Source organism: Marmota marmota, unplaced genomic scaffold (assembly GCF_001458135.2).
Source record: "Marmota marmota marmota unplaced genomic scaffold, marMar, whole genome shotgun sequence".
Lineage (NCBI taxonomy): Eukaryota > Metazoa > Chordata > Mammalia > Rodentia > Sciuridae > Marmota > Marmota marmota.
In genome coordinates, this window is record NW_025999977.1 from 56,449,644 (window position 1) to 56,466,886 (window position 17,243).

Genomic DNA, 17,243 nt, shown 5'->3' on the forward strand with positions numbered 1-17,243 from the left:
GGGAGGGAGGGAGGGAGGGAGGCGCTCAGGGAGGAAAGCAGCTTGAGTGCCCCTTCCCTTGGTGCCTGCTGGCCAAAGGCTTCAGCTGGGGAGGTGGATAAGTTTAAATTAAAGTCAAGGCTGCTAAATCAGATGTGACACACTAAGTCTAAATAAAGACACATTTGCAACTTAAACTCACGACAGGATTTCTTGGTAACTAAATGCTGTTGGAAAAGCAGTGAAATTAGTTTCCTTCTAAAACGTCCTCCACTGACCAAACTGTAAGGACACAGAAAGTCCAAGGTTGCTTTCTGATCACTTCTCCAAGCCTGCTTGTTGAAGCAACTGGATAAAACTCATAGCTATGTTTTAGCTCTGATATGCTCCTGTTTCATTCATACAGGTCTTTTGTGGTATTAAGTATGAATTCTTAAAAAAAAAAAAAAAAAACTTCTAGCACAATGTCAGTAAATGTTTTCAAGTGGTAGGTTTGAGGGGTTCTTTTCTAACCTAAGTCTAGTTGGCTTCATTTTTATATAAGAAAAAAAAAAGAACATTTTTGATGAAGTCAACGTACTAAAAAAATAAGATACATTTATTAGGTAGGGAATTTGCACAGCTGCATTTTTAAATTAAATTTGATGTCATAGAAAGTTCATATTCTTGTAACCTAAGCAACCCCTCGTTTCTGTCAAGATTCTCCCTGGAAAATATTTTCAGAAGAGACTAAAAGCCTCATGAATCCTAATTAATCGATTTTATAGCTCCCCACACTGACTTCAGCACTGAGTGATATTACATTTAAGCTTCGAACTGCCCCAGTGTAAATGATAAATGCCAATTAAAGAAACAAATCCTTTAAAACAAGTTTCAGAGCCATGAAAACTCCCGCGTGATGTTCATGGGGCAGGACATGCAGGTGCTGCTGCTGCCGGGGACGCAGGCCTCGGGGGAAATGCAGCTATCCTCAGCATTTCTGCAGAACAATTTTCAAAAATGAAGGCCATGAGCTTTCAGGGACACGTGGCTTTGGCCTGCCCTGCCGTACACTGCCACCTGCCCACTGGTCCCTAGAAGCCAGTCATCCAGGCTGCAGGTCAGCTGGGTAGAGAATCCTGGTGAGGGCAAGACCTGGTTGGGACAGAGGGAGAGTGGGCCTCAGGGGCCACCAACCATGCCAAAGACCCCAGAGTCCTGTGCAGTGTCCTCACAGTGAGGTCCCACAGAAGGGGAGCTGCTCATGTCTCTTCCACTGCTCTTTTGCAGATTTGTAGGCAGCCTGAGGCCCAGAACATACATGAAAATGAGTCTAGTGGGGCTCACAGCCTCTTTCCGAGACATTTTATGATCTGGGGTACTATAGAGAGCAAGGACAGAGGCCCCTCCCTGACAGTCAGACTGTTTAATGCTTTGCCTTGTGACCCCAAACCAAGTCAAGGCTGCTGTCTACTGGCTCCCCACTCAACCCTGTGGTCCTAGGGACGATCCCGCGTCTGCATTAGGCTCCACTCCAGCAAGGAGATCTGTACAGGGCCGAGAGGGGAGGGTGAGGCTAAGGGTTGGGGATCTGGTCCCCACCTGCCTGCTAGTGTTAGCTGAGACGTGGAGCCTGATGATCCATCAGAGTGATTATCTCTACCTCAGTCTCAGCAGGCAGGGAATCCATGCAGGCTGCATACCTGGACTCGGGCTGCTCTCAGGGCGGGGGTCCTGAGAGGTACCACTTCCATGATTTTCATCTTTTAAATTCAGGGCTAGACTGAGAGTTGAGTCATGAAACTGTTAACCTGCCTGCAGCAAAATGTCCCATGAAGGTCATATCCCTTTAAGGCAACCGCAAAAAACTCAGTCCCCATAAACAAATGGCAGTTCTTCCTGCGACCAAACAGATCACCTGCCGAGGCCTTCCCACTGTGAGCTGTTCAGAGAATTCAAAATGTCAGCTCAACTCTAGAAGTTCATTCACATAAAATTTTTTGATCCTATTTTATAGCTTTTTCACTCCTATCAAACGATATCCACTTACACTTCCCCAGAGAAGCCCCCCCCACCCCACAAAGTTGCCTACATTGTTACAGCATCTTAACTGGTCAATATACTGGGCCACCTACCTCTTTCAAATTGTAGCTTTTTATATCTTTGCATAATTTCAGCTGCGACCATGCACTCAATCTAAAAGAAAAGAACATACAAACGAACAGAATAAGCTGAGGGTGAGAACAGAAGGCAACATAAGCCCAAGCAGGATCCGGAGCGGGCGGGAGCTATGCCACCACACTAGTGCTGTCAGCAAACCAGTTTGCTCATCTGCACGTGCCTCATCCTCCTGCAGGCGTCCCTGTTTGGGGCAGGCAGCATCCGGGCAGCTAATTGCAGTCTCTAGTCCTTCTTTGATCAAGAGCTCAACATACTGTTTCAGGCACTGAAAAAGAAGCAGGAAAACACATGTCAGCATCTTCCCTTCCTCAGTGGAAAGGCGCAGTGATGCGCTGAGACACTGACCGGCTGAGCACGCTGCTCCACTACAGTTTTACATTTTCACTGTGGATCTCATAGCAACCACCAAAGCAGAGACTTAGCAACAGTTTTTCATCTGCCAAATGACCCTAATCTGCGCCAGGGACTGTGTGCTGCCTCACAGGGCCGAGTGGGGCTTAGGCCCTGCACACAATCTCAGCACACAGAAGCCCATCCCTCATCCTCACATCAAGGAGTATCCCAAACAAGCCGATGTCGGGCACTTCCCTAAACTCTTTATCGTCCACCGTTCCACTTCATCCTTAGAACATTCCCACAAGAAACACCGATAGGATGGTCCCACCTTTCAGATGGGAAACTGAGTCACCCAAGAAGAATGTGAAGCTTACCCAGACAGCAGGAGTTGGGTTCAAACCCCGGTTCACTTGTTGGAGTGTTCACCCCGTCCTATGAGAAGCCACGGACTGCAATCCTCCTTGAGCACACCTCACCTACCTGGCAACGACTGATTCCAACTGTACTTTTGGGGAGCACTGTTTAAAATTTGCAGTGAGCCCAAAATATCAAGCGGGAGACATTAGGCAGAGTGGAGAGTGAAGGCGATGACACCCTCTCAGCACCGGTTTCCTCTGGCTTTACCTCACTAGTTACAGAAATCCAGTGTCCCCAAACAGCACATCATAAGCCAGGCCTAGCCAGGTGGCCCAGACCTAGGGAGACCAGGGACAGGAACATGGAGGAGCTGAGCAAGAACTCAAAGAGCGTAGGAAAGTGGGGCCAGGTAGGGAAAGGAAAATAAGGTAGGACACCTCAGTAGAATCCCCAAATCAACATCCAAACCTGGTCCCAGACAACAGTGAAGCAACCTTACTATGACCCTATAGTAACACCATTAAAATGCATCGTGATGAAAGGTGATCAACTTCACTAAGTGCATGGTTATATGAAGGCATGGGTGCATGGGTGCAACGGCAGGCCAACTGAAAGGCCTGCTCTTCTGTGAGTAGCAGCCCTGTTACTGTCTCTCCACCAGTCTCATGTTCCCAGTCCACAGTCTGATTAATCTACCGTACAGTGGAGTTGTGAAAAAGCCTAGAAAAATTCATGGAGAAGAGTATATTCCTGATATAAAGAGAATCGTTTGATCTAAATGGGTAATTCTCTCCATTCTTGCAAACCAGGATATTTCATTCATCAAAGACTCAAGATAGACATTTTTTTAAAAATGGAAATCAAAGCCATCCCCTGAGAAAGCTGCTTCCCAGAGCTTTTCTCCAGAGTGATGGCTTCCTGTGCAAATGAGAACGTGGGTAGCTGTGAGCAGAGGCCCTGACATTTCAGCCTCTATTCCTTTGGTCTGCTGAGGCTTTGATGACTGCATGGCCCTGAACTTGAACGGTCATGGCTACATCTACCTTTTGGCAGCCCATCCTTCAGGGACAGAGCCCCTGTAGCACCAGGCAGAGGCAAACCTGGTCTTGGACACCAGATGGCAGGGTTGTCAGGGACAAACTCATCACCCCCCTGAGAAGGCCTTCCCCATGCCGAGGCCTGTGAGGAGGAAGAGTGGAGTCTTGCAGAGCCCACCATGGCTGCATCTGCTCTGGGCAGAACCGATGACCCACCAGGAGGCTCTGCTGCTGGTTCAGTAGATGGTGATGGGCCACGGCAATGACCTGCTTATAGCAGGAGGAGAAGTGGAAGGTCCTGCCTGTGTCCAGCCAACACAAGGGGCAGCAAGACCCTCAAGGGCATGGGATGAGACACAAGCAATGCTGGTCGCTGTACTAAGAGGCATGGCACAGTGGCTCAGTGCATTCAGGCCAGAGCTCCCTCGAGGGTAAGACAGGGATGCCCATCTTCCTGGGCTTTTGCAACAGTAAGAAACAGTACGTAGAAGCATGTGTCATACAGCACCAACTAGGAACAGTGGCCCTGCTCCCTCGTCTGCCCAGCTGATCAAGGACTTATGAAACCCAGGCCCTCCACAACAAGCTCATTATTTCACATTCTGTAATTAAGTTTGTCTAAGTTTGTTCTCCGTGGGACACCGGAATGTCTTAAGTCAATGGAATGCTAAAAACTCTGACACCATTGGGCAGAGCAGTTCATAATGACAGAGCACTATTATCCCTAAGATTCAAAACACAACAATTAAGACGGGTGTGAAAAGTCTCTCAACATCACTGTCCAAGAGCCCGCATAAGGCAAGGAGGCTGAGTGGCATCTGGCTGTACGCAGCCCAAGTGTGGACGCCAGTGCCCTCAGAAGACATCTCCCTGTACAGAATGCAAGAGGGTCCGCTAGGGAATAACAACTTGTTTACCCCAGAGAGCAAAAGAGGGTCTGAGTGGCTGATTGTGCCTCCATCAAAATCGGCCCGTCTTCTTGCAGTTATGAAGTGGGTCATGACTCAGCCATGTTTCTCAACCTGGCAGCAAAAATGTCTTGGAATGTGCACAAAAGCATGAACAGAGAAACTTTTGTGACAATAAAGATGCAGTTCCAAGGCAGAGAGGAACACAGTTTCTCACGATCCTATTCTATTGTAGCTCCCAGGAATCGAGTGCCTTCCAAGTGCCCGGCTCTCTGCTAAGTCACCTATGTTACCAAAGAAGCATGCACGAGGGTCTAGGAGGTGTTACTGCACCCCACCCCCCCCACCCCCGGCAGAAACCAGGCTCTGAGCAGCCGTGCTCTGTAAGCACAGCACCAGGTGTGCCTGACTTCAAAGTTGGTGGGTTTTGTTGAATGGGTTCTAACTTTTTGCCTACTTCTTCCTCAATTAAGAACTCTTCTATAAGCAACCATTTATTAAGTCTTTTCTGTTATCTCAAGCATTGTAGGGCAAAGAACCGTGTATGCCTTCATCTGAGGAGGCCCGAGTCATGGCGAGCACGGGGTGCTACGACTGCACTGAGCCCCCAGACATGCAGACCTCCTGGCCTGGAGGGAGGAAGGTGAGCGTCACCCACTGTGCTCTGTGCCATGGGCCCTGACAAGGGGTGGTGGGGCTCTGCCTGGCCACCTAAAGGCAGAGCTGGGGTCCCTCTGGGTGGGGCCAGGGAAGACTCTGGGAGATGAAGGGGGCCCGAGGGACAAAGGAATTCCAGGGAAGAGGCATCAGCTGCCCGAGGGGAAGAAGGGGAGAGGCTGTGGAGCCACAGAATGTTCTAGGCATTTCATTTTCCACTGTGGCTTCCAACTCTGAAACCCAGTGAGGAGACAGCCTGCTGATGTGCAGAGGTTTCCTGCCAAGAAGAAGTGGGGCAGAGACGCAGCTGCCTCACTCCAAACTACAGCAGGTCTGTTTTGTTTCTTCTCCTCCAAGGCCTTGGCTGCCGAGGTCCCTACCCGCAGAGGGAAGCACTCAGATATCATACTCAAGGGTGCCTGAGTGCCTTTGGCCTACCAGGAACCACAGCTTATGAACATCAGCCTCAGGCCGGCCCAAACAGAAGCATGGGACCCCAAAGAACAGGGTTTGAGGAGCAAGGGCCCTGGAGCTCCAGAGTTGGCTGGAACTCTGGCTCACCCACTTACAGCTGTGATGAGGCCTCACATCCTCCGGGTGCAGAGTGAGCCTGGCAGAGAGAAAGGTGGTCCCAGGACTCAGGCGCTCCCCGGGCATTCTTCAGCACGTCTGGAGCCATTGGTACCAGGCATCCATTAGTGTTTCTCCTCGACCAGACGGCAAGTTCTTTGACAGTAAGAACTGTGTATTATTCTTCTTACAGCTAGCAGTGCTGGTCGGCAGGAAGTGATAGGCTACTGCTGTACATAGGGACAGGCGGGAGAAGATGGATGGACAGACGTGCAGAATGTGCTCAGAGTAACCAGCTGCCTGGCAGCAGGCATTCCTCTGCATCTCAGCAGAAGAGCTGGAGACCCGACAGAGTCGTCTACATACAGCTCTGGGCGACAGCTGAACGGCGGCACAGTCTCGCCCTCTGACAGACCCCACAGACCATCGCAGAGGCGGAGGCTCCACCAGCACAGCCTTAGGACAGCTTCGTGGGACCCTGCAAGCAATCCTGCTGCGTGGCCTGCCCTGCAGGTAGAGCTCGGGAGGGACAGTGAGCACCTGCTGCTGGAAGGCTGTGGACTTGGTCCCACATGACTTTGTGCATGGAGAGTGAGCTGTGCCTGCTCTGTTCTCTTTCCAGACACCTGTGACTGCTACTGCCCTGCTGCCACCTCTTCCAAGAGGTCGGTCTAATTACTCAATGAGTTGTCAGGTTCAGAGGAAAGTAAATCTCTGTCTCATCATGTGGGATCAGGCTGCCCTGGTAAGAAGGAATCAGAGCAAACAGTTTTCAAAGTGTCCTTTAGCCCAGGGCCCCTGTGTTCTGATGAATGTCCACAGGATGACCTCATGTGTCTAGAACAGTTGGAATTAGGCTGTTCTGCTGGCTGGCAGAGACCATGACCTGAAACCCCATCCCTGCCTGCAGGCCAGCCCCCAGGGCTCAGGACCAGGTGCTTCCATGGGCACAGACCAGGCCTCTCCTCTGAGCCTGAGCAGTGCAGAGGTGGCGAAGTCCAGCAGCCAGGGCAGCCTCTGCAGAGGCCTCCCCTGGGGCTGGCTCTCAAGTGGGGACAGGCAGCCCAGGGGGTGTGGACAACTTGGCCTGGGCGTGGTGAGTCCCAGAGCTGAGAAGAGACCAGAGGACTGGTGGGCAGGAGCCTACAAGCAGTATAGTGGGTGGGGGTCCGCATCCTCAGAATCTGGTCCTAACCCCCAGCAGAGGACTTTGCTCAGAGCCTGTGAGAGCTTTAGTTAGTTTCTCCAGCCTGTTGTGTGCTTCCTAGTCTGTAGTATGAAAAATGCCATGAACATGGAAGATGAGGGTTCTGTGAGCCCTTAATGAGAAATGGCATTGGCTCCTCCCACTTGGTGTTCTGTGCCATCTCCCAGCCCACACTTTCACCCAGCACCTGTGGTCAGGCCCTGGTGTCAGAGCTGGGAGGGAGACAGGGCTGCAGCAGTCACCACTGCTCACCTTACCTACCAGGTGGGCCACACAGGATGCTCCAGGGGGCAGAGGGGATCCCTCGGACGGCACGCAGCATGTGCCTCACCCCAACTAGGGATTGTGTCTCTCCGTTTTGAGGCTGGAAAGCTTTATGGCGATGGAAACTGTGCAGAGGTAGAGTAAGATTGGCAGGCGAGAAATCTCCTAGGGGTAACAGCAGCAATTGTTGCTGATGCCCTACCCTTCCAAGCAGGGTACCACCTGTGGGAGAGTGCATCTTTATCCCTTTGAAGGGTGAGCTCCCCCTAAGGCCTCCAGGGCCCCTGTAAGCAGGGAAAGCCCTGGGTACAGGCGTCACGGCCGGGCATGTCAGTAACCAGTAGACAGATGCTGTCCTGCTCACATGCATTTGGGAAATTCAGGCTGGGGAGTGCCTGGGGCTGTGCGCGCTTGAGTACCCAGAGGATCGTGGGGTGATCGGAGACAGGAACGCAGCACAGTGTGGGCAGGCCCACCATGCCACAGCATCGTTCTGGGTGCTTTCTGGACAAACGTTCCTCAGGACACCCACCTGGAGAACGCTGCCCCAACTCCTTCATGCCTGGGGTTCTAAGCTGACCTGAGGAGGAAGCCAGCCTGCGGGCACTGTACCTCCTCCTCCCGCGGGCCCTGGGTCCTCCATCGCCTGCCCAGGTGTGGATGACCAGAGACGCCCCAGAAGGGAAGGTGCAGGACCACAGAATCATGGCACAGGACACCTTCTCCCTTCTCAGGGCCCATCGCGCAGGGACCTCCTGTGCTTCTCAGTACCAGGTGGAAGGTGAGATGCTGTCGACACTTTAATTCCTAATTAGGGGTTCCGGGGGACAAGCCCCGACGGTCTTGCTGCTTCTGGGCATTCCCATCAGCGCCCCCAGGACGCACGCAGTTCTGGCTTCCTCTTTTCATGTTCCTCGGCTCCAGATAAGCTTTGGGTCTGAGGTGGAGTCGCTTGTTCCTGTGACTCCCGTCTTATGGAAGCAGAAAGCCAGCGACAGTGTCACAAAAGCCTTGGCAGGACAGCCTGGAAGATGGAATATTCCAGAAGAAGGAACACAGGATGGCCTCTGACAGCCTGTGGGTGACCAGAGGGATGCAAACATGCCGGGGACACCGTGGAAAAGGGGAGCCCAGGAAGGTATCCCCTCCTGGCGAGGGAGGCCACTCTACGTGCAGCACACCCTCTGGAATGGGATGAGGCCCACTGGTGTGTCAGGTGGGTGGAGGCCATCGCTTCCCCTCTGTCAGCATCTCCCTCCCTCCCACCCTCCCCTTGGCAGAAAAATGTCAAAATCAGGTTCCTTCCTTGTGGGGTGAAGATATTTTCCTGGGGCTTTAACAGGGCACGTTTGTTGGTTGTCAATCCGGTACCGCCGCCATTTCACTTCCGTGAGCCTCTGCTGATTAGTTCTTGAGTCCCGCACTGACCCAGGTGTTTGGGGGATGGAGCATGAGCCAGGAAGCCTTCTGACCACGAGAACATCCGAGCAGAGCATCAACAAGAAATGGGAGAACGAGGGCTTGGATCGGCTCACCGTCCTTAACCACAGGACAGAGGTGACGACGGGGTGTGCTGGCCTGCGCCCCACACAGTGCCGGTGCCGCTGATGGTGCAGAGGCGGGAGACACTGTCTGAGCAACAGACTCTAATCCCCACACTTGAAAAATCCACAGGCTGCTGCCCTTCCACCCAGTGTGGCAACTGGATTCAGAAGCAAGAACCTTGGCTGTGTGTGGTATCGGGATGGAACCCAAACCTGGGGGCTAGGAAGCGCTCTGCCGGGGCCGCACCCCTGGCCAGTCTTCGCTACTTTAGAAAGTGAAGAAAGGTTTTCTTTCTTCTGCTTTTTCAGATGATGACTGTGGTGTTTTCGTTTTCAGCTTCACTGAACCGTAACTGACACTCAGACCGCGCGTGCGAGGTGCGCAGCTCGGGGCTCTGGGGACGTGAACACCGTGGGCCACCAGCCTGCAGCTGGGAGAGTAGCCATCATCTCACACTTCTGCTTCTTGGCTTGGCATGTTCTTGCTTTGCTAAAACCCCTCAGTTCATGGCCACAGTGAATCTCCAGGACCTGGTGCTGCTTTAGGAACTGCATTCACCCTGCCGAACCTCTGCCCTCGGAGCCCATTTACCCCAGGCCCCGAGCTCCCGAGGACCTGGCAACCACCTGCCTCCTCTCTCCTGTGGGAGCTTATTGTCCCTCCCGAATGGGAAAGATAAACAAGGACACAGGGTGGACTTAGATCGACTTGAAGAGAATCACTCTCCTTTTTTCCTTGCTCCTTTTTTTTTTCCTGATGCATATGAATTTTGGATCTGAGTTAGCCCTGATTCCAAGAGCGTGAAATCCCCATACTCATTAAAAATAAATCATCGGGCCCCAAAGGAAGGTTGGCTCCATCTTAAAGACATTTAAATGTGATTTCAAAATGTGGACATTCTCGTTCAGCACAAAGCAGTGAAAGACGACCCTAATAACGGAGGCTTCCAGCTACTACGGGCATCATCAGGTCAGCCCTGTCCTGATGTCAAGCGTGTGATTTTTAAACTAAATTCACAGGGAGGTGTGGGGACGGTCTTCCTGACTGGCAAGGGAGAGTGTGTGCTGGGACAAGTCTTCTAGACTGTCCACCAGCCTCGACGACGCTGTTTAAGGACTGCCTTCTCACTACCAGCCGCCATCACAGACATCTACTCTGATTGCCTTGCCTGAACGCACAAAGAATCCCAGCAACCTAGCGAGAGCCTTCACCAGGAGACCCCATCACCCACCAAGACCGTTAATCCAGTCACTTGTGAGGTCTGGAAAGAGAGGAAAAGGCTCATCCCGATGTTCTTTTGAACATGCACTTGAGCCAGAGACCAACCAGGGTACAGAAGATGCACTGGCACTGGGCGATGGTCGTCATCTGCTCCACTGGATACTCCCCGAGACAGAGCTTGCAGGACACCAGCGGGTCGAGGGCCAGGTCCCAGGTGGGCCGGTACCTTGCTGTGGTCATCGCAGAGCAGTCTGAAAACATGAGAGACACACAGGGTCAGACCTCCTCACCTGCAGCCTTCACAGGACCATAGCTGGGTCACATCTCCTCTCACCAGCCCTGGATGTGAGCGGCTGGCTCTTGATGGGGCTGGAGTTCTAGACAGAGCTCCTGTGGATCCTCAGAAATTTTAATCAGGATCCCTTGACTTGGGTCTGAGGTGGTTCCCTTAACATTTCCATGGTAACTTTCATGTCTATCCTCAAAATGGCAATCGCTCCCCCTTCCCTCCACTCCTCTCAGGTCCATTTGACATGGCACCTCCTTCCAACACAGCACCTACCCCAGGAGAGCAAAAACCTTAGCAATTTTGGAAGAGAAGCTCTCCTTGGATTTGGCTATTCTCCAGTGACCGCTGGAGAACATGCCTGGGAATCCCATCAGCAAAGCTTTTCTCCGCAGCCCCTGGGTCTGCACAAAGATGCACCTTCTCCAACCTCCTGTCCTGTGACCACCCTCAACCTCCAGAAACTGCCCTGTCCCATTGGCTTCTTGAGCCAGCAGATTTCCTGGAACATCAAGTTCCAAGAGGCATGGGTCTCGGGCAGCAGGGTCCACTTATTGGAGGTCAAAGTGTATAGTGGATCCCAGCACAACGCTAGAAATAACCCTCACTTCCCCAACCTCCTAGGACTCTCTCTGGCCACAGCCTAGCCCAGCAAGGCCAGTGCCCTGGATTCCAAGTGGTTTTCTATTGCTCAATGCTGCACTACAGTACCACTGCTTGCTGGATGGTCTCTCTCCTGCCCCAGGCAGTCAGGAAGCCTGGGGGAGACAGGAAAGGTGTGTCTTTCCAGCCCTTAGCTCAGCACCTGACCACAGGGCCTCCCAGTGAGTGCCTTCATCTGCTTGCAGGAACAAATGCTTGTGTCTGGGATGTTAATTGTCACCTGGGCCCCTACCACTTGATTTAAGCCTCATGCCTTTATTTTATGCATTCACGCTGATTTTGCAACAGATAAGTACCTGTTTTCTTATTCCAGTGCTCCTGCTCTCCAAACTCATGCTTCCTAAACTCTGAACCAAGAAAAATTCAGTTAAGATTCTAGATAAGATCTCTGCTTGCCACCCAGATCTCAGGATCCACAGGGTGTAGATAACAGGTGGCTTCCTTGGCCCTCCTGCTCTGCACAAGCTTTTGTCTTATGCAACCTCTGACTTAGAGCCCAGGGCTGATAAGCACAAGGACCAACACAACACAGGAAAACACAAATGGCTTTGGACCTTGGAAAGATTCAAAGAGAGAGAGTTCCCCACCCAAATCCTCAGAATCCATTCAGGAACTTCCTCTACCAGTGAGAGGTTAGCTGATAACCAGGCAGCCTTCCAGGGTGTGTGAGTCTGTGCTGGAGGGAGAAGACGAGGAGAGAACATGCTGGACAGAACCCTCAGCCCAAGACCTCTGGGGTGGGCCTGATGTTGGAGAGGAGAAGAGGAGGTCACGTCCAGTCGAGAGACAGGAAGATGCGACCATCTCTCACCAGAGGACAGGATGCGAGCCACGGGCAGGGGAGAAGGAAGGGACTCTGGCTGGGGACTCAGTCCACGGGTAGACCAGCACAGGAGGGCTTAAGAGAGAGCCACACAAGGCCTGCGTCACCAACACGACACGGAAAACCCAGGTGCTCCTGTGCTCTGCAGCTAGGGACTGGGTCTCAGGTTGCTCTTACTCACGAAAGCTATCCCTAGGGTCAGGTTGCTGTCAGAGTTTTTCTTTTTAATTCACATCATCTCTTTCTCAAGTTTTGTCAGTCAAAGCTTCTTGGGTGCCACGGAGCAGATATTCCCTGAAGACAAACAGCCTGCTGAATCCCACGCAGGGCACCGGAGGGAAGATGCCAGCGACCCAGAGAAGCTGCAAACCCTGAACTCAGCAGATAAGACAGGGACAGGTGCAGAGCAGCATGAGGGCAGACACGTGATGGACAGGCCACAGGAGCTCACAGGAGAGCGGAATGATAGGAGTGACCTGGAGTCACCCTGGAGACAAGGATAGCCATCCACCCAACGCTGCAGGGGACTGGCAGTGGCAAGGGCAGACCCAGCTCTCCCAAGTGCCTAAGAGTAACTCACTCTGAAGTACACGTATCTCCACTTTGAAACAAATTCAAGTGATTTTTGGACCGGGTGGCACCCTCAAGATAATCTAAACAAGCCTCCTAATTTGACTAAAAGTGACAGCTCGGGAAGACTTGGACAACTGGGGTCACTCAGCTCTCTGGAGTGAAGAGGGTGGTTTCTCATTCGACCTGGAAGTCATGTTCATTGGGAATGTTTGTCTGCACTCTGAATTCCTCACTATTGTTGCTGGTGTAAATGCCCATGAGGGATTTCTGGGTCTCCGATGGTCCTTTGCGGTTCTCAGTATCTTCTTCTGTCTTAACCCATAATGATTTTTTTCCAAATCACATTCCTTTAAAGTTCAGTGTGCACAGCGACGGCTGTTTGGACTGAACATCAGTCAGCCCTAAAAAGGATCCCAGTCCTCAACCCCAACAGTGAGCTTGGGGTGGGCTTCAGAAACCACCTAAGGCTAGAAACTTTCCCAAAGGACAGCGGCTGCCCCCTGGCTTCCCTGGCCTGTAGAGTGGGACCAGCGGTTGCAGATGCCAGTGGCGGGGGGGGGGGGGGCAATGTGGTCCAGACTGCAGGGCGCTGCAGCACTGGTTTTGGGGTAAGGGAACCCAGCAGCCCTGGCTCATGGCCATGGCTATTCGATGTCTGCAGGGATGACTGGCCTTCTTCTGTGCTCCCCCTCCCTGAGTCCCACTCACCGGCTCCAGCCCTCTACAGAGACGGTGAAGGGGGAGTGAGAAGAAGCATATTCAATGTCGGGGACATGCTAGCTTGGTGAGAAAGAGGACAATGCCCTGTGGACTAGAGGACAACATTGTGCAGCCGAGAAGAGACATGATTAGAGTGTGCAGTCGGGAAGTTCACGGGCGAGGCATCCGTGGGAGAGAGCCTCCTGCCTGGGCATCAGCTGTGCCCTAGGGTTCCCGGGGGGACACGTGCCCAGAGTATGTGGCAAGGGGAAAAATTCCAAGGCCCGAGGCTCCTGCCACAGCCCACGCCTGCCTGCGAGCCGTCTCCTATCCCGGATCCCCGTGCAGCCTGCGCCCCAGGCCCAGGCCCATCCAGCCTTGCTCACTCCCAAGCCCTTTCCCTCAGCTCCAGAGCTTGGCTCCATTCCCCGTGGACAGCCTCGCTGCCAAGACCCTTGGCACAGCATGGAGGCTTGACCTCTCTTCCTTCCTCTTCTGCTGGACTATGGTCTCTACGCACCCCCAGACGATGTGGCTTCCACTGGCCTTGGCACCGGGCAACCTCAGCCCTGGCCTCTGCTCCTATTCCAGCCCCACAAGCCACTCGTGAAGCAGGTCAAATCTCTATCTCAGGTACCATATCTGTCTCCTTTTGTTTTTTGTTTTGAGATGGGATCTTTTATGTTGCCCAGGCTGGCCTCAAACTCACGACCTTCCTGCTCAGCCTCCCAAGTAGCTGGGGATTACAGACGTGTACCTGGCTCCGTGTCTGTGCCCATTCCCTGTAGAGTGCGCAGTCTCTGAACTGCACTCAACATCGTAATTCTGTTGGTGGCCACAGGAACTATTTAAACAAGCCTATATTGTGCAAGCCCGCCACGGCCCTCCCTTCACACCATGGCCTGAATATGATTCTGCAAACACCGGACAGCTGCAAACTGGCAACAGGAATTTGCTAAGAGAATCACAATGCACAACAAAAGAAAAAACAGTCTTTGTTTTCGTATTGTGAATGTCCAGTCATATGAAACAAGAAACTATTTTAAGAACATCTGGTCAATTATGAATATTATTCAATTACAGCAATTCCAAGTGTTTATAAGGCATGTTACTTATTTAGCATGACGGAGGACACACGGTGGAGGATAAAAGACAGCGAGACCTGGAGAGACAATGGCCCACCAAGGAAGACGTTCACCATATTAATAGAGGGGCGATGTGGCTCTGTGACGGAGCTGTCCCTTCTCTCAGCTCCAGGGCTGCATCCCTTCCACCCTCTCCCTCCTGAGCAAGGCAGGTGCCAGCCATCCCTCTCCCACTCACTCTCACAACTTCCTCTGGGAAGCCCCGCTCTGCTTTCCTGGTGTTGGCTGGTCACCTCCATGTCTCTTCCCCACTGGACTCCCTTCTCTATCCTTGCCACTTATCCAAATTCGGCAACCCTCCATGCCCAGCACCCACCCCCATGCCCAGCACCCACTCCCCGGGGTCAGGGAGTCTGCCCTGACTCCTCAGAGCCCTCACCTGTCCCCCTTCCTCTGAGTCTCTGGTCCTCCGTGGATGGCAGCAGCAGGTCTTCCTGAGAGTTTGCTAGTACTCACCTCCTGGGCCCGCCCACAACTGCTGAAGCAGAACCCCTGGAGGTGGGGGCCCACAAGCTGGGTTTTCACAAGCCTTTCAGGGGATCCTGATTCACAGTACAGTCTGAGAACCACTGGTCTCTACCATCCCACTCCACAGCACTTCCCACTCTCCACCTGACTCCAAAGTCCACGTGGGCTCAACTCACCAAAGCACAGCTCTCCACAACACCCAAACCAAACAGCCTGGGATGCCAGGCCTGGGGCTGGACTTGGCATGTCAGGCTTTATTTATTCTTTATCACAACTCTTTCTGGGTGAAATGTGGCTTCTGAAGCCCATGCTATGAGTTAGTTCATCTCCCCAGCTTGATGCATTTTTCAAGGGCAAGTGCCGTGATACCTCCTTGTGGGCAGTGTCAATCACGGGCGGACACTCCATAATTACAGGTATGTAGCCACACATACATGTGCAGAGTGCGAGAGAGCAAGAAGCTCTTCAGTGTACCAGGCACTGTGCTGATGAGCTTCCCACATTTCACACATGAGGTGATGGAGCAGAGCTGGGTCTGTTACTATGAATTCATGTTTAGCTTAACATAGAGGCAGACGGTCATGTGATGATATTTGGATGCATGTACACACACTGGCCAGCACACACCCTGCAGTCCTCGTGTCCACTGAGGGCACAGACACAATGATGCCTCCTGCCAGAAGCACTGCTGGTGCCCAGAGGCTGGATTCCAACGTGCTGCCCCAACCTAGAGAACCAGGGTGTGGTGGACACAAGGTTGGTTCTAGCACTAGGGTAAGAAATACTCTGGTTGAGCTCGGAAACACCCTGTGGTGCCAGAAAGCAAGACAGTGCTCAAAATAAACAATCTCCCACACACTGATGATATGTCAGAGCATTGCCGGAGCCAACTGAGAGAGCTCCCAGTGGCTAATGCTGAAAAACTCTAAGCAACACAGTAGCACGCGTTCCAACCTAGAACACAAAGCAAGTATCCAGGAGGCCATAAATAAATGACTGAATAAATAAATAACTAAGCTAAAGGACTTTTCCCATGTGGAAAATTTCCCCACAGTTGGGGCAGCCAACCCTCCCCCCACAAAGAAGGAGGAGGAGCACAGCCCCCCGCATACCTCCAGGTGGGCTACACAGAGGGACCGCCAGGGAGGACTTCTGGTGACACTGCAGCAGGGATGCTCGAGCCCACAGTCTCAGTGGGGTGGCCATGGTCAGCAGCACACATGGCCCTGGTAGATATGATGGGGACACTACCAACCATCACCCCAAACCATAATACAAAATAAACCCCGATTCTACAAACACCTGGCCAATACCCTCAGAACCTCCAAGGTTTCAAAAACTAAGGAAGCCTCAGAAACTCTCAGGCCCACGGGAGCCTACAGACAAGTGACCCTCAGTCAAATGTGGGATCCTGGGGCAGAACAGGGAACTGGGTGAAATGTCCGTGCAGTCCGAATGACCCGCTGAGCGGGGACCTGACACATCAGCGCTGGCTCTGGGATCCTGACAGAGGCACTAGACAGATGCGAGGGGGGAGCAGAGGAGGCCCCTGCAACAGGACTCTGGCCTGCAGAGGAGGCTTTCTAAACCCAAGTCTATCAATCTAGGTCTAAACTGCCCAAAGGAAAAGGTTATTTAAAAAGAGGAACTTTGCCAGTAAGCCAGTGGAGTGCAGACTGAACAGGAAGGCACAACACCTGAAACCAGTCTGTCCCCAAACTGCACTGCACTGCACCGACGCGGCTGGCATGAAAACGTACGTGAAACACAGGACTCTGTTTCTTTTTTCTTTTTCTTTTTTTTTTTTTTTTTTGAGAGAAAGAGAATTTTTAATATTTATTTTTTAGATTTCGGTGGACACAACATCTTTATTTTACTTTTTTTTGTGTGGTGCTGAGGATCGAACCCAGAGCCCAGCGCATGCTAGGTGAGCGCACTACCACTTGAGCCACATCCCCGGCCCAGGACTCTGTTTTTAACCTCTGAACGTAGGGCTGGTTTAGGCCCAGAAGGATCACAGTAGGCCCAACTTGGCCATGAAACATTTCTCAGGGAGGGGAGCTCACGAAGGTTCTGTATGAGGAAGAAAAGGGACGCCAGTTCTCTGACATTGCACGGTGTGGGCGCCCCTAAACTCAGACTCTCAGGGGAGCAGGGAAGAGCAGACGCAGTCAACAAGGGAGTCTCCAGGGACCAGGGCAGGAGCCACTGCCTGTATTGCGCTTTCTGCACAGGGCCAGATGGTGACAGAGACACTGGAGGAAAGGACACCGTCCTGGAATTAAGCAGGGGCTGTAAGGATGTGGGCCTTTGGCATAAACCTCCCTAGTAAGGGGGCAGGTCAG

General features: G+C 52.4%; 1 protein-coding gene across 6 annotated transcripts in view; it reads right to left on the reverse strand.

The window, feature by feature from the left end:
* The window catches only part of Rnf144a (ring finger protein 144A), a 74,696-nt gene that overhangs the window by 19,477 nt on the left and 37,976 nt on the right, over window positions 1-17,243 (reverse strand). For 4 of the 6 annotated variants that reach the window (XM_015480006.2, XM_048804880.1, XM_015480008.2 and 1 more), the window contains 3 exons: window positions 10,347-10,492; window positions 2,300-2,404; window positions 2,094-2,154 (listed from right to left, as the gene is read on the reverse strand). In XM_015480006.2, coding sequence (XP_015335492.1) covers window positions 2,094-2,154; window positions 2,300-2,404; window positions 10,347-10,492 — 312 coding nt within the window. Of the gene's footprint in view, window positions 1-2,093; window positions 2,155-2,299; window positions 2,405-10,346; window positions 10,493-14,809; window positions 15,059-17,243 lie in introns of those variants that run through there. The other 2 variants (XM_015480010.2, XM_015480009.2) reach the window with 2 other exon arrangements.